The 26165-nt window shown below is 33.3% G+C and overlaps 2 protein-coding genes, 1 long non-coding RNA gene and 1 pseudogene across 8 annotated transcripts; 2 read left to right on the forward strand and 2 right to left on the reverse strand.

The window, feature by feature from the left end:
• Window positions 1–1625: 1625 nt before the first annotated feature.
• Window positions 1626–5876, reverse strand: LOC136219947 (uncharacterized). 5 transcript variants are annotated; one of them, XR_010684337.1, is made up of 7 exons: window positions 5644–5876; window positions 5386–5545; window positions 4934–4992; window positions 3948–4048; window positions 2457–2482; window positions 2098–2343; window positions 1626–1883 (listed from the first exon to the last, which is right to left on the reverse strand). It is a non-coding gene; the product is annotated as an uncharacterized lncRNA (long non-coding RNA). The 5 variants fall into 5 exon arrangements; XR_010684338.1 differs by lacking the exon at window positions 2457–2482 and having other exon boundaries at window positions 5386–5515; window positions 5644–5871; XR_010684335.1 differs by lacking the exon at window positions 2457–2482 and having other exon boundaries at window positions 5644–5871.
• A 220-nt stretch (window positions 5877–6096) lies between these two features.
• LOC136217486 (small ribosomal subunit protein uS4m-like) lies at window positions 6097–9701 on the forward strand (annotated as a pseudogene).
• A 5513-nt stretch (window positions 9702–15214) lies between these two features.
• LOC136219948 (uncharacterized) lies at window positions 15215–18757 on the forward strand. Its single transcript, XM_066007560.1, has 3 exons — window positions 15215–15571; window positions 17136–17260; window positions 18071–18757. Exons 1-3 carry the CDS (start codon window positions 15409–15411, stop codon window positions 18353–18355), a joined length of 573 nt encoding a protein of 190 aa, XP_065863632.1. The 5' UTR covers window positions 15215–15408; the 3' UTR covers window positions 18356–18757.
• Window positions 18758–19883: 1126 nt separating this feature from the next.
• Window positions 19884–25190, reverse strand: LOC136219949 (mitochondrial thiamine diphosphate carrier 2-like). Of its 2 annotated transcripts, none has more exons than XM_066007561.1 (8): window positions 25000–25190; window positions 24712–24884; window positions 24145–24261; window positions 23901–24012; window positions 23259–23386; window positions 22322–22474; window positions 21088–21237; window positions 19884–20459 (listed from the first exon to the last, which is right to left on the reverse strand). In XM_066007561.1, the coding sequence occupies exons 2-8, from the start codon at window positions 24826–24828 to the stop codon at window positions 20241–20243; spliced, it is 996 nt and encodes a 331-aa protein (XP_065863633.1). In that variant the 5' UTR covers window positions 24829–24884; window positions 25000–25190; the 3' UTR covers window positions 19884–20240. The 2 variants fall into 2 exon arrangements, with proteins under 2 accessions (XP_065863633.1, XP_065863634.1); XM_066007562.1 differs by having other exon boundaries at window positions 24712–24908.
• Between the last annotated feature and the right edge of the window lie 975 nt (window positions 25191–26165).

Below are 26165 nucleotides of genomic sequence, written 5' to 3' on the forward strand. Positions count from 1 at the left end.
GCAGCACAATTAACAGATTGAATTAACGTGAGGCGGCCAGCGAGAGACAGAGTCTTGGCTTTCCAAGTGGCACACTTCGAATTAGCTTTATCCAAAGTCTCTTTGAAGGAGCCTTTAGACACACGCTCACTATGGAGGGGAACGCCCAGATACTTCCCAAGAGAATCAGTAAGAGGAATACCTGAGAGATCACTTAATCTCTTACAGACTCTCTGATTCATATTCTTAGAGCACATCATCCTAGATTTCTGGATATTAAGCTTCTGTCCAGAGGCCGAACAAAAACAATCCAGAATATCCATAATGACTCTCAACTGCTCCTCATTACCCTCAAGAAAGATAAGGACATTATCTGCAAAGAATAAATGAGTCACCTGGGGACAGAAGCTGTTGATCGCCACAGGGTGGAAACTCCCATTATCAATGAATATATATATAATTTTAATAAATATATATATAATTTTAATATTTTAAATATACTGCTTGAAATATTTTTAAATAAAATTTAATTATTTTTTATTTGTACGTAATATTTTTATTAAAATATTTCAATGAATATTTTATAAACACCAATATAAATCTAAATGCGATTTCGCAAAATTCAAAATAAAAATAAAAATAGTGTTTTGTTTAAATTCTCTAATTGTCATTATTCACTAGAAATTTGCACTTCAATTCTTTCGGCCATTTTCCTCTGGCATCACCCCTTCAAGATCAGATTAAGGATTATTTGTCCATGCATGTTTATAAAAAGACCAGGATTACAATGTACACTAATTTGTTAAGTGAATGAACAGTAATGATCTTTTTTGTCCATTTTGTACTTATAAAAAGATCAAGATTAGAATTTTTGTAATTACTGTATACGTTGATGATTTAAATATATCGAAACTCTTGGAGAACATATCAAAACAGTAGATTATTTAAAGAAAGAATTTGAAACGAAAGATCTTGATTTTTTTTTTTATCTTGGGCTGCAGATCAAACATTTAAAATATCAAATTTTTTACGCATCAATCAACTTATATCGAAAATATTTTATATGGATAAAACACATCAATTAAGTACCTATTATATCATGGTGATCTACAAAGTAAACTTTAGTTGTCACTTCTTCAATTTATGTAGAAAAATTGTGATGCATCAAATAAATCGATAATGTGTTTGGTTAAGACCAATGATTCATCACATCCAGAAGATTTTTGGCTTACATTTTGAAGAAAATATATTGATGATACTATATGAAGATAATATAACATGCATAACTCAACAGGGTACATCAAGTATTTATTCACCAAAATATTACCCATAACAACATTTAAAAAGTTGAAATATAATAATGAAGTACGAATACTCAAAGATATATACATTACCAAAAAAGTCATTATACTGTAGCGACGGTTTTAACCGTCGCATAGCACACGGTCGGAAAAGTGGTCATTGTCGGTACACTTACCGACGGTTTTACTAAAGCGCGGGGTAAGGTCTTTCAATAGGGGCGTGCGGTTTAAACCGCCTCTAGCAACTGTTTTCATTTAAAAAGAATTACCGACTAAAATTCAGTGGTAATCCGTCCTAAAATTTTAGTACAAAATATAAATTTACAGACGACATTTCTGCCCCAATTTCATAATCAATAATTTTTGGATTCTAGGCTCAATCTGAAGCAAACAAGTTATTACAATCTACATCATATCAATAACAAAAAATGCCAGTACAATCAACCTCATCTTGGTACCATAATTATCAAAATTAAAACTAAAATTAACCATATCTGAATTCAACAAAGTGACCAAGTTTGATGATATGTTAAAAAATATCCACAGCATAATCAGAATCAACCTCAGATTTTTGTTGACTACGAGTAACTTTCCACCGTGTTTCTGAAATTGTTAACCCCAAGTAAACTATCAACTTCGTCAATCGACAACAGATTGAATAAAAATTGGAAAAACAAGCAAGTAACATGTCTTAACCAAAGGTATGATATGGAAGTTATGTAACTATACTACTGATCAGACAAAGTTATAGCAATTTCAATAAAGAATTATAGATGAAACAAACATCCACCAAAGGATAAATCTTACTACTGATTACCTGGTGCTGTAACTTGTCTGCATCACGCCCATGTACAGGAACTGCAGTTCATAGAAACTGATAAACATCATATATGCACAGTTACTTCACCATCTCTTCTTTTCTCTTTTCTTGGCTTTGTTGGGAAACTTTCTTGCACAAATCATCCTAACAAGATCACAGTTCCAAAGTGGCCAGATGACAATAGAAATGTGATTACTCGCCGTTATTGCAGAGGAGTCGGTTCAGTACTAGATGAGCTCGTTCCTGTAACGATATTGTTAAGCCATTTAATTACAAACAAGAACATTAAATGATTCTTCCCTTAGATTGCAGTTTGAAACAACAAAACATCCTAGAGATGAGACAATGAGACTCACTTTACTTTTGGATTTGATGCTCCCTCCTAGAATTGATATTTTAAAGCAGAGTATTATTACCAATAAAATAATTTTGTAAAGGCAACTAGGAGTTATTTGAAACTGAAACAGACCTGATAATAGTACATAGAAATAAAAAGGAATCCATGTTATGTTATGTTATGATGTATGTATCTGACTAGTTTATTATGTTCTTGGAAACCATTCTCTCTACGTGTTTTGTGGGTTTGTTTAACTTCAGTTTTTGATAGAATGTCAGCAAATCACTCAATGGGAAATAGTGCTCACTTTCTTCCAACAACAAACAACAACAACAACAAAGCCTTAGTCCCGAAATGATTCGGGGTCGGCTAACATGAACCATCATATAAAACCGTGAAAATCAAGTCGTGTCAGCGACACAGATTCGCTCCCTCCACTCCGTCCTATCCACTACCATATTTTCCTCAATTCCTAATAAACTCATATCACTCTCGATCACCCTCCTCCAAGTTTGCTTAGGTCTTCCCCTACCCCTCACCACTACATCCCTTTGCCACTCTTCGGTTCTCCTAACCGGCGCATCAAGCGCTCTACGTCTCACATGGCCAAACCACCTTAGTCGGTTTTCTCTCATTTTATTCTCAATAGATGTGACCCCTACTTTTGTCCTAATTATTTCATTACGCACCCGGTCCTTTCTCGTGTGACCACACATCCATCTCAACATACGCATATCCGCCACCGACATCTTATGGATGTGGCAGTGTTTCACTGCCCAACACTCCGTACCATATAACAATGCTGGTCTAATTGCCGTCCGGTAGAATTTTCCTTCAATCTATTAGGCATGCCGGGATCACAAAGGAAACCCGTAGCACTCTTCCACTTCGACCAACCAGCTTTAATCCTATGAGCAACATCTCCATCTACTTCTCCATCCGTTTGGATAATAGATCCTAAATACCGGAAGCAATCCGAGGCCTGAACAACTCTCCCATCCAGGGTGATTGTCCCTGCCTCCCTACTCCTACGGCCGCTAAACTTACACTCCAAATATTATGTCTTACTTCGACTCAACTTAAAGCCTCTAGATTCTAGAGTTTGCCTCCATAGTTCCAACTTCATCTCCACTCCTTCTTTCGTCTCATCAACCAACACAATATCATCTGCAAACAGCATGCACCATGGTATACCATCTTGAAGTGAACTTGTTAGTTCATCCATAACGATGGCAAAAAGAAATGGGCTTAGTGCGGAACCTTGATGCACTCCAATCGTAATAGGAAACTCTTCAGTCTTCCCAACACTAGTACGTACACTCGTGCATACTCCCTCATACATGTCCTTTATGATGTCAATATATTTCCGCGAAATGTCTTTCCTTATCAAGTGCTCACTTTCTTCCAAATAAATAAAAAGATATCAACTGCAGTTCAGGAATTCTGAATCTGGTGGCATGGAATAGAACCAAACATATGAAATTCGAATAGTGAAAGGGTATAAACTTACATTCAACGTGTCAATGACCAGTGGTAGAGAAGGACCTCTTAGGAGCGAAAGAAGCTCTGGATCCCGTGAAGATCATTTCGAAGACACGATGAGGCAGACAGCTACGAAAAGGTGAGATAGAGACTCATCATTGTACAGTAAAAAATCTAAATAGCTCTAAGCATGATATAAATTATTAATTTCTATCAATCATATATAAAAAATGAAGTTAAAAAATTAAACCAGCACAAGAAAAATGCAAATTTCTTATCATATGTACTTCAACAACTACAGTAACGCATATTTAAATGCTCCTTACCTCATTTTAATTTCCATAACAATATTAAACAGTTAAAGTGAACTAAGATACTGGCATTTCAGCTAAAACGAAGCAAGATAACAATCACATTCAAGCGATAGAAGAAAAACAATATAAAAGAAAGAGAAAAGCTGGATACACCTACAGCAAGATGACCCGCATTCTCTAACTAAGTAGAAAAAAACCGCATCTACAGAGAATAAAAATAATCACTTAAACAGTTAGCACATATAGTACATATTTCCAGTGAAACTCATGATAAGTTTCACTTGAATTCACCAGGGAGACAAGACAGTGGCGAACCTGTAAGTAGAAGAATGCAATTGCCGCATGAGAAAAAGAAAAAAATAATAGCAGTATTGAGTTATAGATATCACAGTTTCTTTTAGTGGTTATTAAACAAATTACAGAGATGAACGACCTCTCCTAGTTATATTTCAAAATTTCACCCATTAAAAGAAACATGTAAACCTTTATAATAAACTAGTACCATGGAAGTGAAATGAGCATAGAAAGGAAGGATACTGCATCATTTCTACAAATGAAGTACAAAAATTGCAAGACAGTTTAATTTACAATTTAAATACAAATGCACAAGTGCAAACACATGTATACAGAGAGATAAGAGTGAAAAATAGATTGGAAATTAACAGTGCGCACATAAACATAGAGAGACATTAGTACTCACAGGCTAGGACCATGCTCATCATGACCACTAATGGGTTGAGAAACTCCAATTGGACGAGACTGCAAAAAAGATAAAGATATCATGAAAATTCCACATGAGAAAATTTCATTGCATCTCAAGAGTCTGAATTGGGGTTTAATTAAAACAACATTAAGAGAAACAAACAAACACCCAAAAACTACACTTACACCAATGATAACATAAACAATGTCATAGCACCGATGATAACATTTTCATCACACCAGAGCTATATAAACAATGTCATACTCAACCTCTAGCCACATGTACTAACAAAATCAACTGATGCAAAGAGCATTGAACGGAATACGAATATGCAGCGTGAATCACCTCCAAGACAACAGAGAAGTATGAAATGAAAACTCATTGAAATGCAAAATAAATTCATCACCATGTTAGACAAAAACGAATTGAGTTTCAGACAGAGAATGCACCTTCAAATATGTTCAATTCTTCATCGATGACAGTATCAACAACCCTAAATCGATGAATCTAGAAAAACCCCAAATGTTATCGCAGCAACCAAAATCCCTAAGTTGTGAAGACGTACTCTAGTACCAGCAACTCAATCAAAATACAGACACAAACAAACACCTTTAGAACAATCAAACCAAAAAATAATCAAAATCGAAAGATGAGAATCGACGATTGAAAAATCAGAAAATTTGAGATAATAAAAACGAATGGTAAACCTCAGGGGAGCACTATCGCAGTCGAGCCTATACTCCATACAGCCGGCTGTTTTTGACGATAGAAGGGGGAGAGGGGGAAAGATAGGAGAAGGCAGGGCTAGACATGGAAACGAGCGCGGGGGTGGGGAAAGAAAAGAGACTCTGGGCTAGACCTAGAACGCGAAGCTATGGGAGATAAGAACGGACTCTGTATTTCATTTTTCCTTTTTCTTGGGCTTTTTTGGTTAAGCCATGGACACTTTATAAAAGTGTTGGTAAAAAAATGTTGTTAAAGCACACTTTTTTTTTTGTAGTGATAGTGATGTCTTTATAGGGGGAGCAAAACTCACATCCCACAGGATTTTCCTGGCAAAGTAGCTTACCATGGGTAATCATCTCCGGGTAATAGGTGTGCGAGCGTTATTAGATGCCATATTCTTTTAGGTTGACTCCGTATTATTTGATTTGGTAAGGATGGTCTACACAGAGATTCGAGTTTATTTTCTGGTTACATGTATAAAAGAGATGCAGTCTCGCCCTATCTCATCCAATAAACAGGTATTGTCATAATATCACGTGTTTGTTGTTTGTTATGCTTTTAAATTATAAGTGTAAACCATGTACTTATGCATTTTTTAATTTAGGATTGCTTTAGTTTGGAACTATATGTATGAAATACATGTAATCGTATTTAAACTAAAATCTGATTTTATTTTACGTATATCACATATACGATAAATAAAATATGAATTTCAATGAGGAATATTTTAAATGTGTTATGGGTTCGAATGATATTTTCCTATCGATTCGAATTAGTTTGGTTAACTTTATTGAGTCGAAATAACATCTCGAGTTGATTTATTTTGATTTGGAATTACGTGTATAATATACGCGTAATTAAAATCTAATCTTATTTTACATATATCGTATATACGCTAAAAAATATGGATTTTAATAACGAATGTTTTAAATATATTATTGAACTCAAATGGCAATTTTTATATCAATTTGAGTTAATTTTATTGATTCGAAATAATATCTTGAATTGATTTGTTTTTGTTTGGAATCACGTGTATAACATACATGCAATTGTACTTTATCGGATTAAAATCCACTTTTTATTTTACGTATATCACATATACGATAAATAAAATATGAATTTTAATAAAGAATAATTTAGATATTTTTAATAAATTAAAACGAAGCTTTCACATCAATTTGAACCTGCGTTTGATTTATTAAAATTCAACATAACATCTTAAGATAATTTATTTTAGTTTTGGAATTGTATACATTACACGTGCATGGTATAATTATATTAAAACTCAATTTAATTAACATATATGACATATTCCCTAAGAAAATGAATTTTAATACAAATGATAATATAAGAAATGATTGATTAACTAATTTGTACTAAATAGTTATTTTAAATTGTATAAATTAATAAATTTTTACAAACAAAATTCATACATATGAAATTGTGTAAAAATAAAATATTACTAAGATTTTAGCTAATTAATCAATATTTTTTTTATTTAACAAATTAAATGGATTTTATGTACGTATATTTAAAAAATAAAATTAATACCAAACTTAATAGGAAAAAAAAATGTATTCCCTCCATTCCTTTTTTTTAAAAAAAAAAATTGCGCACAATGCGCTTACATTAAAGAAGAAAGGAAAATCCCCACCAGATCCGGATGTGATTCGAACCCATGACCTCCATTCCCTTATACAGATCATTTTAGCAAATTAGTTTTTCTCCAAATATAAGTCATTCTAGGATTTCAAAAAAATTTAGTTGAATTTTTTGATTCAAATATTAAATATTTTGTATTATTACATGTGTTTTTAATATTCCAATGCTTATTCCTCAAATGACATGAGAGAGGATTTTTTTTTAGTTAGCCAATATATTTCTTAATTTATGTGAAATACCTTAGAATTACTTGTATAAGGGAATGAAGGGAGTATATTATATGGAATGAAAATAAATGGATTAAATTAGTAAGATAAATAATAATGGAGTTGAATTATAATAAAAGGGACCTAATGAAAATAAATAAATAAATTTAGAGGTCGAATTGAAATTTAAATGAACCAAAGGATGGAAATTGTAAGGTGGAAGGACTTAATTGAACTTAATTCAAACAATTAGGGGCCAAATTGAAATGAGGATGAGCATAATTAAAGAAATTAAGGATAGCTGGGGTCAAATCTAACATTATAGAAAATAGGAGGGTTTTAGTTTACAAGTCATGGGGGACTAAATTGAAATGAATTAAAACAGGTGGGGGGGCTGAGTTCAGCCTGTTTGCCTGGATCCGACCCGGATTTTATTCTGACTTGTTTCTCATGTAGACCCTAAACCAAAATTAAAAAATTAAAAATAGTTTTGGTCCATAATTAATTTGGTTTTGCTTGGATTAAATGGACTTGGACCCAAATTAAAATGGTTGTCTATCCGCTAAAACTTCTGAATCAAACTTTTTGAAAATAGTAAACATCTGTTATGTTACTTTAATGTTAACCTTTGATTGCTTTGTCATCTCTTTTTAGGTTGTCTTGTCGCTTAATTTCGATCACCTTGAGGTTGGTTTTCGCTTTATCTTCTGTTGCCTTTCGGTTAATTTTGGTCATCTTTCGGCTACTTTTGCTTATTTCTAGTTGCTTTAGTGAGTAATCTCAAACCTCCGACCTTAAAGGCATGTCCTCTGAGCATAGCCAATTATTTTCCTGCAATTCAAAGAGATGTAATATTTGTAAACATAATTTTATCATTTATTAATAAAATTTTATTTTAAGCGTTCAATTGTCGTTTATTCGTTTATATTTCAATTTTTGAATTTATCTGGGATAAACTACAATTTTAGAAATCAAGTATATTCTAAACGTTTAATTATAATATAAATCTCAACTAAAGTTAATATTAATTTTAATATATGATATTATAATTCACGATTCAGATTTTAGGTATTTCTAAATATAATTTACGATAAGTCGATAAAAATCGAGATAATAATCTAATTGAAATAAATTATAACTCGAATTTAAGTGAATCCAATTTTATTCAAAATAATAGGAATTTATCTCGAGTAACACAGAGATGCACAGAGGAATAAAACGAACTTCATATATCTCTTTTCTACTTAATCCAAAAACAATATCGGACGTTATTCTGGTTCATCTCCATTTTTGTGAAACTATTCCTCAAGCAAGGCAGTCGATAAGTCATCGAAGGGCTTGTGTGAATAATGGAATGGTAAGCATTACTCATTTGAAAGTGTCCCACGGTGATTTAATATCTTTTTAAGAAAATGACGCACGAATCCGCGGTGAAAAAATAAGATATTTCTATATCAAAATGTTAGTTGATAAAATCATAGGAAAATTCCTGGATCACCCGGGAAGAACGTGGAGAAGAACCAAAACAAAATGGTTCTACCTACTCAAAACTAAGAGGGGATGCCGCCTACTACTAAAATCCCGATTTTTGCAACAGTTGCGTTCTTCTATGCAAAAAGAAGACTTAGAAAGAACAAAAAAGTTTGGATCCGAAAAAGTATGCTTAGGCAGTTCCTTCACTGAGCACAACAGAATGAAGAGAAATTTGTATCATTTAAAATGCCAATTCTTTTCGAATAAAAGGAATGAGAAAACCCGAAATCTTCCTACTCTAAGAAGAAGTCCTATAAAAAAACTACTCTTCTTTATATAGAAATTCGATCTATTGCTCCGCATCCTCCCATCAGTTTACTATGAAGAGAAGAATCAAAAGGATCGAACTACCTACTCATTATTCGGAGTTGAATCATAGAACACTAAGAGTTGTGGTATCTTATGGACCTAACATAGGTCATATCGTTCACTACATAAGATTGAAAGATTTTAACCTTCCTCTTCGGAGTGGAAACGGACGTGGACGAGAGGAGCAGCTTGACCGGCCGAGGCAGGGGATCTCTGCAACTCCAACATCGAGGAAGTCCTACGGTGAAGTCATCAATCGCACCAATCAATCAGAATATGTTGGCTTACGAGTTTGGGCATTGTACAATAGAAGAATATACAGGTTATAACAAGTCTATGTTTTGATTATCCTTAGTCTTTTTATTTTAAAATTAGACTATTAGATTAGTAAGATGAATTGTACATTTTTCCTCCCGCTCCCGGCAAAATGGATCTTGTCGATTTTATCGCTCCGTGGGTAGATACAGATTCTGATTCTGATGATTGATATCGCTGACCGAGAAATGAATGGTAATTGGCTGCTTTGTTCACAATAAGTTAAAATTATACGTTAATTCTAGTAAGTTATGTTTTGAACATAATTTAGTATTTTTACTGATATACATCAAAATATGATAACCCAACTTTAATAGGACAATTTCATCTTAATAAATTATCTCTGAAATAACATCGCATATTCTGAAAAATTTACGAATTATTCAAATTTTGAATAAATTTATTAAAACTTAAAAATTGGTACCTACAAAAATGGCTATCTACACAAATTATAAGGGATTTTTACTTTTTCAACTATTAGAGCATATACAATGGTTGGTTACAACCACTGTGGTTTTGAGATAAAAGTAACAAAGATTGGTAACATTCCACTAGTAAGGAGTTGTTATTTAAAATTTTGTGGGGTAAAAAAATAAATAAATTATTAATAGGGACCAAAATTATAATTTACTGTACACAATATGTAATTATCCACTCTCACAAAAGCAGATTTTGACCTCCACAAAGACGCCTTACTTGCCAGATCAGGTGCGTGTCATCCACGCACCAGATCTGACGGTTCTAGCACCTGTGTGGTATCAAAATCCTCGAACTTTTAGATTTACGGGAGAAATTATTGGTTGTAAACAAAATTGGTAAATTTGTAAGAATTACCAATTTTGGTTACAACACTTCTAGTAGTTGGTTATTATTTATTTTTTTTTAGTGAAAACTAACAAAATTTAGAAGTACTAGAGGTGCTTTTATATTATTAACACTACGTGTCTTAACAGACATTGTAATTTGAATAATGACTCAACGATTATATCACGAGTTTGAAATTTAAAGGACTCAATAAAAAAAAATATATTATTTTATAGTTGTAAAACTTTTCAATTATAGATTAAAATTATTGCGACATAATTATATAATGAGAAATTATAAAATGGTTCCGGTTCATTTAATCTTACCAATGGAAATATGATAATTGTATACTTCTTTTTATTAACCATTCATTTCTCAATAAAGTGCAATGCTTCTTCCTTTTTAATAGTGGGGTCAATTTCTCCTAAGTCATTGTAGAATTTCTTCTTATACAATTAGAAAAATAGAAAATAAAATCCAAAACGCAAAATTTGAATTTTCTCATTAGTCTACACGCATATGAAAAACGTATACGATTTCCTCTCTTGAATGTGGATTGAAAGGATCTCAATCCTTTGAACAACCCTATTGTTCCACTATATTCATTGTATCTTGCCCCATCATTGCCAGTAAATCATACTAAGTAACCTTGTAAAATGAGGATCTAAAAAAAAGAGTCAAGTAAACATTAACTTGATGAAATTAAATGTGAAAACACAACAACGACAAAAAAGAATCAATTAATTAATTATTAATATATATAAGGAAGGAGTTAATAGTTCTAGGATGGAGTTATTATCTTTATAAGGAAAGCTACCATCTCGAGTTATCTTCGTTACACACAAAGTACACATATTAATCTATATGAGTCAACACAGGGATCCAAAGTCTTAGCTTTTCTCATTCATATGTAGACAATCCAAATATTAGTCCTTTGCTTTCTAGTTTAATTAGTATTTAAAGTTACAAACTCAAATCACTTAATTCAATCCTTAGATAATATAGAATTCGGTAGGGAATTAAAACCTAGTCTCTATGGGATCGATATTGTTCGCAAGAACATTTACTACTTGATGAGACAGAGTTCACTTGCTCTTAATTGATATATATGATTCAGTCCTATCATGTTTTTGGAGTCATTGCTGGGGAATAGTCATTTTTAATACCTACTCTAACGAATTCTCGCTAATCTAATCTTCTGTATTTATTTTTTATTTTTATTTTTATTATTTATGCACCGTAGGTCTAGAAGCTTATATCCTTTGCAATTTGACTTAGAAATTGAAAAGACTCTTCGCAGGATCCGATACGAGAAGCGAGGGATAAAATAAGAACAAGAAAAGATGCCAGAATTACCTTTTATTCTTGATCTACTCGCATCAAGCATAGTTGATCCTATTGCAGAGGCCAAAAATTTCGAGATCAAACTTGCTATGATCCAAATGCTTCAGAACTCAGGGCAATTCACTGGAGAATCACATGAAGATCTCAATGCACATGTCAATAAATTTCTGCTTCATTGTGGGACTTTCAAACATAATGGTGTACCTCCAGAAGCCATACGTCTTAAGCTCTTCCTTTTTTCTCTTAAAGACGATGCTGCTGAGTGGCAATACTCTCAAGATTCAGGCACTATCACTAGTTGGGAGATCATGATCAAGGAGTTTTTAGCCAAATATTTCCCACCATCTAAAACTGCTCATCTATGCAATGAAATCAGTTCCTTCAATAATATGAGCATGAGTCACTATTTACAGTGTGAGAAAGATTCAGAAAGTTATTGAGAAAGTTCCCCCACCATGGCTATCCAAAGTCGCGGTAAATAGACTTCTTCTATGGAGGCTTGTCATCTTTTAATCGATATATTATTGATTCTGCTGCAGGTGGAAATCTATTCAGGAAATATGAATTTGCCGCTTATGTACTTGTAAAGGAGCTAGCCGAATATAGTTCTCACTTGCAATCTAATAAACCTATGACAAGGAAGAGTATGTTTGTTGTAGAAACTACATTTAATCCGTAAATCAATATATTGACACAAAAGATAAATCAATTGATGGAAACTATGCATCCCACAGCCGCACTGAAGCCAATAACAGTCAGCTATGATTTATGCCATGTGAGCCACACGAGAATTGAATGCCCATTATCAACGGAACAAGCCAACATGGTTACCAACATAAGGCAACATTGATTAATTAATTAGAAATACTAATCTACTCAGAAATTAGAATCAGTATCTAAACAAGAATTAAATATTGTTTAATTCTTGAAGGACAAGGAAACCTAACATATAAATAGAGATCAATGTCAGACATAATAAATATAATAAAGAGAAAAGAGAAAATTCTCTTCCTCTCCTCTCCCTATTTCGGTGTCACACTCCTCTCTCTAGTTTGTGAGACTTCATTCTTAGTTCGTGGATTAATCGTTCTTCTTCCCAAATAACTTTGGCATGGAAAATGAATGATTGCTAATACATGTTTGTGGTTGTAAAAGATTTTTTCGCTGTCTACTCAACATTATTTTTTGTAATAAAAATCTTTATATATATATAAAGATTAATAATGAAAATAATAAAACACAAATGTCTTATTATTGATGTGTAATGCGAGATATAAATTTATGGCAAACGATATATACAACCCTAAGAGTTGTATATAAGCATTAATTCTTTATATGTTTTCAATAAAATAAAATAAAAATTTTAATTCTAAAACATTTATTTATATTGGAAATATAATTAATTTACTAGTTTTTATGAATATTTAATAAAGTATCAATAAATGTTATTATAAGATTATCTAGAAAAACCAAATTAACTAACACTAATAATAGTAATTGATGAGTTTTTATTTACAGCCCTTAGGGCTGTAAATATCAGGACCCTAAATTTATTGGGTAATTAGTTTATTAATCTCTATATTTTGACAAAATACATTGTTAGTCCCTGTATTTTCAAAGACATGTGGTAAGGTCCCTAACTTTTTTCTCGATGAACTGTTTAGTCCCTAACATTTTTCTCGGTAAGTTGTTTAGCCCATGTTGTTAGACTCTCATGAAGATTCTGTTAGTCAATTTGGATTTGAGTCAAAATCTATTTAAAATAAAAATGTAATGCCTTAACTACCATTTACCATAAAATCAAATATACAAGACCATTATCTTCATTGTTTCTCATTTTTGCGTTCTTCTTTTCCTTTATTTTCCTTTCCTTTAGACTCTACTACATCTGAAATCAATTTTGAGTGTTCTTCTTTTTTATTTTCTTCTTAATCGTTCAGATTCGTAAACATTGGATCTGTGTTCTTTTTCTTGTTCTCCATACATATAGCTTCTTCTTCTAAATTGGATTTCCTCTTCTGAAATTTGAAGGTAAATTTTGAATTCAAATCTTAAGTTATTGCTTGTCTTCCTCTTGTTTGACTATATCCTTCTTTAACTATCCTTAAATTCGAACAGGAAGAGTAAGCGAGAGAGATTTGAGTCGATTTCTACCTTCAATTCAAACAGGAAGAGTGAGCATGAGTGATTCGATTAATGGGTTAGGAATTCAATCATTTCTCATTTTTTTTGTGAGCGCAAATTGTGAGAGAAAGACATAGAGGTGTGAATTGCTTTTAACTGATAAATAGTAAAGGGTAATTTAGTCATTTTTGAATTCATAAACGGTAAAAAAATCTAACAAACAAACTGAAGGACTAAACAGTTCACTGAAAAAAAAAGGTTAGGGGCCTTACCGTGTGTTTTTGAAAACACATGGACTAAACAATGTGTTTTGTCAAAATATAGGAACTAATAAATTAATTACCCAAATTTATTTATACTAATAATAAAATGTGTCTCTAATTTAAACTTATTTTTAATCATAACACATATAATACATGTTTATGAACATCCACTTAATACATCACTTAGATTGTTTCATAACAATCAATACTATAATTATACGTTGTGATATATTTTTTTTTATCTTTTGCAATTTTTTTAATAAAATCATGGGTATGAATTAAATATATTGTGATATTTTTGCTATATTTTAAGGGATAATTTTAAAAATACTCCCTACAATTTCATCGATTTATAAATAGATGTCTGTAAATTTTTTTCTTTGAGATCCCTATCCAACAAAACCAATAACTTTTAGATTGATACTATCAATTTGATTGTTGATGAGCTAAAAATAGATTGGTAATATTATAAACATTTTAATTTTTTTAACTTTTTAAGTTTTTCGTTTCGAAATCATTTATTTTGGTTAAAAAAAAGAAAGTGTTGCTTTAAAGTGAGAAATTTCTAAAAATGTTAATTTTAGAAAATAAAAAAATGTGGTTATATTGCAATATGTTACTAAATAAATTTAATTTTTAGATTTTTTTTATTTTAAAATAATCAACGATCAAACTCACAGTAAATCTAAAAGTTAACGGTAAAACTTCAATCATTTGTTGCCAAAAAAAAAAAAACTCATAGGCAATCATCTGATCCAAATACAACCAGTTTTAATAATTAAAATTTGAGCTAATTTTTTTAAAATTTGGAAGATCTAAAAACTAAATTGATATCTAAAATTTAATTTGAATTAAATTTATAATTAGTTCATGATTGCCAAATTTCCAATTCATTTTAGTTTAGAGAGGAAAAGCTAGATGTTAGACGTGGCTTGCAATAAAGAAAGCCACGTGGAAGAAATTTTTTATTTCTGTGCTCTCCTCTTTAGAAGGTACCAAATGAACGTATGTCCTCCACGCTCATAACTTCTCCTCCTCCCTCAATTTCTTAAACCAGGAAAATTTTGAAACTTTGCGATTATCACTAAGATTTTTCAGTCTTCGCCGACTCCGAACTACTAATTTAACCAATTTCTTCAGCGGTTGGACTGATTGTTACCGAAGCTATACATAATATAAAGAGAGCATGGGTCAAGCATTTCGTCGAGCATCTGGTAGATTTCGAGTTACCGATCCATCTCCTACTTCTAAGACGGTTAGCGACACTAGGTATCCGGTTGCCGCCAAAGATAAGGTGGATATCTCGAGGACTGCCGCCCAAATTAACAATCAGGATTCTATTGGTTCTGGTTAGTTACCTCATTTTCAATTTTGTGTAAACGGGAATTTTTTGAAGTTCGATTAATTTGGGGATTTTCCATTTTTTCCTTCTAATGTCTTTGATTAATGTTCAAGCTCGTGTAGTTTAGCCTGAAATCGATGGTCTAGGGGTCTTTGAATATCAAGAATTGGGATTAATCTTTATTTGAATTTGTGCCTGTGCTATTTTCTCTTGCATTTCTAGTTTTGTGTGATTGTTGATGATTGCAGACCTATGTTGCACGGACAAACCGACACTGGGAACGTTATTTCTAAAACATAACCTTCATAAAATAGCCTAGAAACGAAAATGGATATGGACACGAAACGCAGAAACGCTACTGACTAGGAGTAGGAACACTTGCACATTGTTGTCTTTATTATTCTTTTTTCCTTAGTACTCGTTTAGTTTTCGTTAGTGCTCGTTTGGTTCATAGAGTGTTTGGTTAGGATTGAGAAAGCTAATATCTAGTAGCAATAGCAAACAACAGCAATGGAACCGAACAGCTAATAGCTAACACGAAACAACAGTAACTGAACCAAATAGGCTCATAGTGTTAGTCACTTGGCTTGAACAATTTTGTTAACTGCTATTTGATTTGTTCACAGATGAGTGACCTTTTCTCTCATTTTCCCCCTTTTGAAAGAGATATGGATACTTGTGATAAACACCAATAGAAAAAAGCATTGCTTTCCGGTAGTGATACTTATTTTTGCTAACCATTTGCTTTGGTTTGAACATAGTTGTTAAAGGCGCGCTTCAGTCAAGGCTCAGGGTCTTGAGCCTTGAACCCAGAAAACGAGGCTCTGTACAAAAGACTCGCGCCTGATGCATCTGGCGGTTTTTACTTATGGGTTTTATTATTTTTACAGTTTTCTCTAAAACAACTGTTTGATTAATCTCAACCACTAATCTAATTTAAATAAGATTAATCTTAACCCTTAATTTAAATAAGAATATCAAGAGTCTCAATCATAATTAAATATATAAAAAATAGAGAAATATTAGGAGAAGAAGTCACGTGAAGAAAGAAGGTCTCCTCCACTCCAGGCAAAAACAAACTTCGAGAGTGAAGAAGAAACAAAGTGATGATCTTGATGATAATGATTATTAGTTTTTGTTGTGTGCGTTCTTTTTTATTGACAATGAATGGTTATCAGTTTCGTAGCATTAGTTATATATGTTAGTGTCTCTATGAAGTATGAACTTAATTTGGTGTTTTTGACATTTATGATTTTATATTACGTTTTTATGTGGTTTTATTTTGTGTATGTGGTCATAACTGTGTTCTTTTGCTTTATCCTTAACTAGTAAAAGAGTATATATTTTATTTTTATGCGCCTCGTGTTTCTAAGGTGCGCGCCTTGAGCCTAGGCTCCAGGACCCCTTGGCGCCTTAGGGCGCCTTGCGCCTTTAACAACTATGGGTTTGAACTTGTAGTGAACTTTTGTTTTCTTTTTGACCTATTACATATATATGTTCATGAATTTTAGGAAGGAGGGGTTTTCTAACTTCATATTGCTTAAAATTGTTGTGCATATGCTTTGGATAAGATGGTGATCCAACTGTTAGTTCTGAAAATCTTCTTGAAGAACGAGACCAGAAGTATGATATGATGCTAAATCAAATGGCGGGTAGAATCCGTACGAAGCCTGGAGGAAAACTCGAGATCGGTGAGGTTGGTTACTCACCTGTATTCAACTTCTGTTAATGTGTGTGGTGATTAGTAAGCATTTTAGTTTGTGGACATGAAGTATGCTGCAAGCTTTTTGAGGTGGCAATTCAGGTTATACATCCATGGCCTCTGAATTATACCGCTAATAGCATTATGGCCCCTGAACTTTATTTCGTGAGAAGTTGTTGAATTTTACATTATTGTCACATGAAAGTCTAAATCAAAGAAAATCCGTTTAAAATATAATAAAATAATGATATAGACAAGTTTGACTACACCGTTAACTCTCTTTTTTTATCCATGTCTATTTTCAAGTCGTCATTTCTTTAATTTTTTTTAGGATTTTCTTTGATTTGGACTTTAACTTTACAATAATGTAAAGTTCAAGGATTCTTATATGATAAAATAAAAAAATTACAGGCTATAATGATAATAATGTCAATAGTTCAGGAGCCATAGATATATTTTACCCAGATTATATATGATATAAATGCAAGAAAATCTGAAACCCGTGTTATCGAGTTAGAAATGCCACCCCTTTCTCCTTCCTTCGGTAAGTTCTACTACTTGATGCGCATTATTGAACTAAGAAAGAATTTTCATTTCGTTAGAGGCTCAAATATAGGTTTTGCCTTTTAAGAACTTCAACTGGTTACGGTCATGGAAAAACATATATTTCAGCCCCTGATCGATTCAATGTTTTTCTGATTAAGCCCCTTATCTTTTAGATGTTTACCAGTTATTCTGTTTCCGTTTCCATGTAACATACCTTAAAGATAACCTAATGACAATGTAATTGGATTATGGTAACAGGCAGCTGTGGTTGAAAAGTATAACAGGCCCATGCCAAAGCTGCGCAACACAAAACCTGATTCCGACCGGTACGAAGAAAGACCGACCACTCCGGGCACTCTGAACATAGCACAGCTGCGCCATATCATGCTTCTGCATCAAGGCAAAGCTGAGGATCAGAATGGGCCAATGGAGATTCGCCAGATCGCTGAGATGTTCCGTCTCGAAGTCGGACAGGTTCAGCAGATCTTGCAGTTTGTATCACTTCCTCCAGAAGACAGCAACAAAAAGAAAAGTTATCAGTGATCACACACAGGTTTTCCTTTTCTGCATTGCTAACATGAAATTCTGTTAAATAAAGGAGAGTTAGAGGCCATTGTATCGGAATTTTTGTATGATATTCTGTTCTATTTGGGAGAAGACGGATCTGGTATAACAAGAAGTCTGCGTGAAACGGGGATTTTGTCGACATTGTTGGAAACAGGGAAGTTTTCACCTAGGCATATTTGTATGAAAATGTTGACCCTCCATCACAGAAAGCAACGAGCCAAAAGCTGTATTCAAAGCTTCACCATTTTGAAGTGTTTTTCCTCCCTCTTCTGCATATTCGTTGCTCATTCTTCAGAAAGATAACAGCAGTTGGCTAAAATTTTCTGATATAGAGACATTTTTTTGATATTTCAGAAATCAAAATGCTCCCTTTGGTAATAGTAGTGCTTAGGGGTGAGCGCGGACAGCGCGGTTCAAAAACTGAACCGAACGAAAGAAAATTTTGAAACCGAAATGTTTCAGTTTAAATTAAACTAGAATGGTTTGGTTTGGATATAAATCAAATAGATTTAAAACAAATATATATTTATTATATTTTTGTAATTCTATTATGCATTCACTTTGTTCAATTTAAACATACTCCCTAATATTATTTTACAATTATAATAATATAAAATATAAAATCGTCATGGTTTGTACAATTAAGATAAATCAAAATTTCTGTTAAAAATGGTGTATTGAATTCAGTTCGGTTTTATCCGATTTATAACCAAACAGAACTGATCAAACTAAAGACCGAATCAGCTTGAGTTTTAGTAACACCTTCAGAATTCCTGCAAGTGGAATGTTTGTTGCTTAGTTGACAATATAGTCAAAGTCTATAGAAGAAGAAATCGTTTTCCACTCAACGTACTTGCAGAGAAGAGTATGAAATCTTAATTGTGATTGAATTTGAATAGGGATGGCAACGGGTAGTGTACCCGCGGGTATCCGGCACTACCCAACCCTAATAGGACTACTACCCGTACCCTGTATAAAAGGGTATGGGACGGGTATGGGATCAAAATCATTACCCGTTAGGGTAATGGGACGGGTATGGGAATACCCCCTAGGGTACCTGGTACCCGTCATAAAAAAAAATTATATTAATAAATACCATTATTTTTTTTAGATGTAAGACATGAAATTTAAACCCCAACCATTTATTTTTCAACAATTGAGTGATACCACTAAGCTAATTTATTCTTATTAATTAAGGTTCAATTTATTCAATTTTTAGATTGATGATTTATTAAATTTATAGTTTGTTAAATTTGTAATATTTTTTCTATTTATTGATTCTTAACGGGTAAGGGTACCCGTGGGTACCCGCGAATTAAATGGGAAGGGTATGGAATGTAAAAAGTATACCCGTTAGGGTAATGGGACGGGTACGGGTAATTAAAAAATAAAAGGGTAAGGGTTTGGAAATGACATTACCCGCGGGTACCCCACCCGTTGCCATCCCTAAATTTGAACAACGAGAATACACGAAATTCACATGCACAAAAATACCGCAAAAAAGTAAAAGAAAAAGAGGTCTATTATACCGGTTAACTTTCTAGGACATAAAACAAACTCAGATATTGTATTATCAAAAGAATACAAAACTCCTCTTAGCAGCTACTATATCTAATTTTCCCCCTCATTGTCTTACTGTACAAACAAACACTTGCATGCCTGTATGAATATGATGCTATATCAAAGGGAAACACTTATTCACTCCGCCTTTTGAGAGGAAAGAATAACACAATAAATGATCTAAAAAGAAAACAAGATGAATTAGGCGAAATTTTAGGGAATTCCGCGTCCTCCATAGGACACTCTGTTAGATTGCGACACGGTGCTCCCTAAAAACACCTAAGAATTAGTAGTTAGTCTCTCAAGTCCAAAGAGACTCTAGCCAGTCCGATAAGAATTCATAAGCTACAAATGTTACAGCACCAGCTGGTGCAGCCTTTATAGTTGATGGGAGAATGCCTTTGTAGAGACCAGCCATACCCTCTGCGTGCAGGATTCGTCTTAGCGCATCGAGCATGTTTGTGTAAGCCCGGTGCTCGATCGGAGCACCGTACCTAGGGTGCCTCCTCAGCCCTTCAACCTGCAACAACCAAAGCCAAAAACAAGGAAAGAGGGGTTTCTCAAGCAATGGGTAAAATACATTAATGGATCCTCTGAGCTATACTGCTACTAACATTATGAGCCCTAATAAATCGTTGTGAATTCTCAAACAACCGATTTAGCATCAGGAGATGAGACATCATGAATTCCCAAGGAATTTAGATTCACCAACTTCCAAGTTATTATCTTCAGTTGTTGGGGTAAAATGCAACGAAGGTTATTGAAGTTAAAAGTTTTGTGTTCACAAAGATCACTGAACTTCACATTTTATTTCAATAGTCGTTCCAGCCAATTTGTGAACAAAAACTCACTGGAATGCTGACATCTCATAAAAGACAGTTGACCATCTACCAGCTAACAGCACGTCAGAAATGTTTGATCCCTGTCCGACGTGGCATTTCGTTGGCATTTACTCAACTGTCTTTTGTATCACCGTGTGAGTTTTTACACACAAATTAGCCCGGAATGAGTTTTTACACTGCAATTTACCCTCAATTACTACTATGAACAAACATGTTAAGGCAAAAGTAACTTTCTATTGATTAAAAGGGTTCTTCAATTTGATTTTCTCACAGAACACATGTAATCACTGGAGTAGACAGACATACCTGGAACCTTTTCTTGACCACATCAAGAGGATGACAAACGAGTTTGGCACACGTCCCAGCCGCCAATCCACAGAGAAAAAGCTGAAAGCTTGAGATATTGTTCTCAGTGCCGGTCGAGCTTGTATTAGAAGATCTGTGGTGGTTCCAGGCCTAGAATTGAAAGCAGCAAAATAGTTTCAAAGATAGCTCGGCATGTATAGGTAAAAAGTGGAAAAAAAAAGCATCAACCAACTCTTCATATACAGGTAATAGTAATGCAAAAAGACCATAACACAATCTTATCATTTGGAGCTTCCCTTGAAAAAACAATATTTCTCCCTTAGAGAAGAATGTATTTTAGAGTGCAATTCGTAAGCATTCCACGACTCGTAGAATGGATAAATTACATTCATGACCCCTGAAATATAACGCTATTGAACTGTAACGCTACTAACAGTATGGCTTCTAAACTTCATTTCTTAACATAAAAATAGTTGAACTCGCATTATTGTAACATTAAACTCGAAATCAACAAAAATCAGTTAAAAAATTAACAAGATGATGAGGGTAAAATAGGTATTGACCATAACTTTGTGACATGAACAAAAAAAGAGTCAACAATGCAGTCAAACTTGTCCAAGTAATCATTTAGTTATTATGTTTTTAAATATTTTTGTTGATTTAGACTTTAATGTTACAGTAATGTAAACTTGAGGATTTTTATGTCAAGAAATGAAATTAAGGGGACATAATGTTAGTAACCCTATAGTTCAGGGGTCATAGGTGCAATTTACCCTCGCCATGGATGCGTTTTTTACCCCTCCTAAAACCTTAACATTTATGACCATCCAATGGAACTTTTTGAGTATGGCAAAGATTATTCAGCTGCACAGCGTCAGGAACACTAGCTACAGTATATTACAATTAAATCGTCTTTAATAAAAGCCTAACAGCGTATTCCTTTGAAAAACATATGCTCAAGTATATCTCAATTTATAATGAACAAAAAAAAGGAACTAAAACCAGAATTTCACATCTTCGAACATAAAGTTGTAAATCAACAAATAGTGACTAATCTAGAAAGTGCATTTCACATGACTTTTTGGAACGTCAAAACATTATGATCTGATATACAATTTGTCATCGTATCATGTCAATAGCTTGAGGGGCTTCAATTCATTTATTTCCTTAACCCTAGAAGGTACTATACACACCTAGAAAAGAATATTTGACTTAAAAGGGAGATAAATAGTACCATGGTCCAGCGTTTAAATGTATCGTATGTGCCAAACTGGAGCCCAGCATAAGGAATGATCTCAACAAGTGTTGGTGATAATCCAGCATATAAACCTCTTAACCCGCGATTATTCACAATGTCAACGAATGCAGACCTCATAGTTGGATACACCTAAATAACCACGCTCATTAGTCAACTGACAAATATACAGTCAAAACATTCAAAGTTATTTCCAGAGACACTGCATCTATAACAAAAAAGAAGAAATGAATGTTCATGAGCATTTAAAACTTATACAGGGGCATTTGAAGTAAGTGGTCCATGACTCAATATAATGGTTTACATGAGAACTCTAATGGAAGGCCCAAACAGGGCAGCATGACAACTGCCAAAACCTCAGATTTGACAGCATATGACACACCACGACTTAAAATAAGTAGAGGCTAGCCTCACCGAATCTATATGCCAAAAGTGTTGCAATGCAAATATAATAGAACTAGACTAGGTTACACAGCTCTTCTCTGCCTGGGTGTAGCCAACAGAAAACGCAACATTTGAGCTCTCAAATGCAAAATTGAAACATCCACCCAACATGCTAGACGATTGAATAGATATGGCAAAAACCATATGACCCATGTGGAAGTAGAGGATATTCTCATCACCACAATGCCTGTAAGCTCACTTCAAACATTAACATAAAGGAACAAATTAAATTAGGTCAAATACACTCCTGCATTCTATCAGTAAGAAGTACGCAAACAGCGTGATAGACCTTCAAATAATGTGTACTTGGAACTGTTGCCAAAAAGAAAATCATAATCATAACAGTTACAAGAGAAACCCAAAGCAGAAAATGATTCAGGAACGTGCATATGAATAAAGTCATGATAAGAACATTAAATCACTTGAGAAAACGAAAGTATTTATTTTAGATATAGATAAACGCATTCTATACCTTAGGTTCACCCTGTGACGCCAGTATGGTTCTCAAAAGATCAAATGGGTATGATCCGACTGTTGCTGCACACCCAGCAAACGCCCCACTGACATAAGAGAGGTAAGGACTCAAGTGGATGTGATTTTCTGTGTCACCAAAGATAACAACAAGCCCACAAAAATTAAGAAAAGGAAAACAACAGAAAATGACAGTACAACTAACAAAAAATATTTTTCGGAATCTCTAAAAAACCTGAAAACACATTTTACATGAATCAATACCGTACACAGCACAAGAAATTATAGCTATTAACAGCCTACTTCGATATTAAGCTCTCAAAACACCATCGTAATTGCTTTATATTATAAAAAAGCAAGAAATCATCATTAAAAAAAAGAGCAACCACCAACATCACAGACAGTTTCTAGGTCATAATATTCCAACAATGATAATTTATAAAATAGCACAGACATATACCAGGAAATATTTTAGGTAAGGCTTCGACAATTAAACAGGTAAGAAACTCACTATTTCATGCTTTCGTATTGTTTGTTTATCATGAATGAATATGAATGATAATAATAAAGGCGAAATACAGAACCAAATAATATTACCACCACAAAAAATTCAATTTTATTTATGAAAAAAGTATAATAATACCTGACTTTGTAGAACCAGAAGCATAAGTTTTCAATTTGTGTAACACTGTAAATTGTATGGCAGTATATGGCATAACCATGAGTAAAGCTGGTACATTTCCACGCCAAAAACCCTAAATCAATCAACAGTCTCGGATGAATGAAGAATAGGCTACAAGGTAAATACAAAATTGACTGCGGAACTAACTAAAACAAACAGTATTAAGATGCTACTGCATATCTTTAAACAGAAGGAATTCACATACCGCCAAACCTTCCTCTCTTAATATATCCTTGCTTGCTTGTAACATTCCTGTGTACTTAGATGGTGTGCTCATAGTTCCACGAACTAAAGCCCATGAAGAAGTTGGCTCCAGTTGAACCTGCCAAAAATGTCACCATTTATTTTCAGTATCACTATCTGTGTAGACTGCATATCAAGTTCCATCCACATGAAAAGTTGAAGCTCATGGATGCATGAGAAAGCTCAAGCTTTATAATTCAACAATAGAACATTTGAAACAGAGATGTACTGAAATAGACACACAGAGACATTTAATTTTCAAAAACTGCAAAACACAAAAGGCGTTCGAAATAGAGAAATAATGAAACAGAGGATCACACACTGACATTCAATTTTTCAAGAATACACGGAAAAACATAAAAGAAGGGGATTTTCCTGCAATTCTTCAATGCAAAAGCTAATAAAAGTTCAAAACTAAAAGAACAACAAATAAACTCACCCAATTTTGCACTCGGGAAAAAAAAAAAACCAGATAAACATTCGTAGGTTCAAATTCTGCACAATTTAACAGTAAAAGAAAAAAAAATACCTGGAATCTAATCTTAATAACATCGAGAGGCGATGTAACCGTTCGAGATACCGCACCAGCTAGAGCTCCAGCAGTGGTATCAATCAACGCCCGTTTGAGCTGCCCCGGTTCTCCCATTGCCAGATAAATTAACCCTCTCCTTCTCTCTCAGGCTAAGCCGATTATGCGAAGACCTAACCACCCAAATTCAAGAAACACTAGACCATCAATGACATGGCCATAACAACAATTAGGGTTTCGAATAAACTTGAAGAAAGAATTCTAACTTGGGATTGAAAAAGAGATTACCAGTAAAGAGAAAGAGAAAGTTAGTAAGTGAAAAGGGGCGGCTTCCATCTAATTTTATAACGTCCACTTTTTGCCGCCGCCTTACTGATTCCGAGCGGCGAGCGGACACGGAGAGGTGGATTTTGGGAAGGAATAGAATTCAGAGCAGAGGAGTAGAAAGAAAGAAGGAGACGAAATAATCAATTAATCCTTGCCTTATAAAATGTAAATACTTGAAATAAATAAGATTGTGATTGTCTTTTTTATTTTTCTCTAAATTATAATTCCTTTTTATTTTTCATAATCATCTAAATCTTTTATTAGTGGATTTTTGTAAGAGAGATTTTTTTTTCTATTTTGAACTTGGATGTATACTATTTTTTTAATGGGATAAGGTGTAAAAAATACTTTAACGTTTATAACCAGGGGTGATTTTATTCTAATGTTTAAAATGATGCAATTTTACTCCTAAAGTTAGCAGTTAAAAGCAATTTTATTCCTAACGTTGACAAGTTTGGTCAATTTCAGACATTATTATAAAACACAGATATTTTGTTCCTTATTCTGTACTAATTGTATATCAGTTCGTTTAAAAAAAAGATTATATTTTATGTGGTTCAATAATAGGATTGAAGTTTAGTTTTTATTAATTTGGCGAAATATTTTGAATTTTTTGACCTAATCATAAAATCGACAGTATATTTTTTATTTTTTTCCACGTCTAATCATATGATTATGATCTGTCACTAATTAATGATAAAATGACTCATATGTGAAATGTAGATGACAAGATTCATGAAAATTGACCAAACTTAACAACGTTAAGAATAAAATAGTTTTTAGCTGTCATCGTTAAGGGTAAAATTTCACAATTTTAAACGTTAGAAATAAAATTTCTCCTGATTGTAAACGTTAGAAATGCTTTTACACTTCACCTTTGGGAATGGAAAGAATTTCCGTGGCCAGCAGTCCCACCCATAGAGGTGCAAACCATCTGCGAAAGGGATAGTCATTGTTGTCGACGGTGGATACCCTTACGAACCAAAAAAGAAATGCTTTTACACTTTTTTTTTTATTATTAATGATATTTGCTATAGAAAAATTAACAAGGTGTAACTATTCAGCTTTTAGTGTCAATACTAAGCAATTATTTTCTTACAAGTAGGAGAAATTAAGAAAATTACCTT

This window comes from Euphorbia lathyris, chromosome 2 (assembly GCF_963576675.1).
Source record: "Euphorbia lathyris chromosome 2, ddEupLath1.1, whole genome shotgun sequence".
Lineage (NCBI taxonomy): Eukaryota > Viridiplantae > Streptophyta > Magnoliopsida > Malpighiales > Euphorbiaceae > Euphorbia > Euphorbia lathyris.

Bases quoted from the DNA above. Each gene is read 5' to 3' on its own strand.
- LOC136219948 (XM_066007560.1), top strand. From the start codon at position 15,409: ATGGGTCAAGCATTTCGTCGAGCATCTGGTAGATTTCGAGTTACCGAT. The intron at 15,572-17,135 runs GTTAGTTACCTC...GCTTTGGATAAG, and splicing joins TCAGGATTCTATTGGTTCTG to ATGGTGATCCAACTGTTAGT. The intron at 17,261-18,070 runs GTTGGTTACTCA...TTATGGTAACAG, and splicing joins GAAAACTCGAGATCGGTGAG to GCAGCTGTGGTTGAAAAGTA.
- LOC136219949 (XM_066007561.1), bottom strand. From the start codon at position 24,828: ATGGGAGAACCGGGGCAGCTCAAACGGGCGTTGATTGATACCACTGCT. The intron at 24,013-24,144 runs GTATGTGAATTC...TGATTGATTTAG, and splicing joins TAAGAGAGGAAGGTTTGGCG to GGTTTTTGGCGTGGAAATGT. The intron at 21,238-22,321 runs GTACTATTTATC...TTTCAATTCTAG, and splicing joins CATTTAAACGCTGGACCATG to GCCTGGAACCACCACAGATC.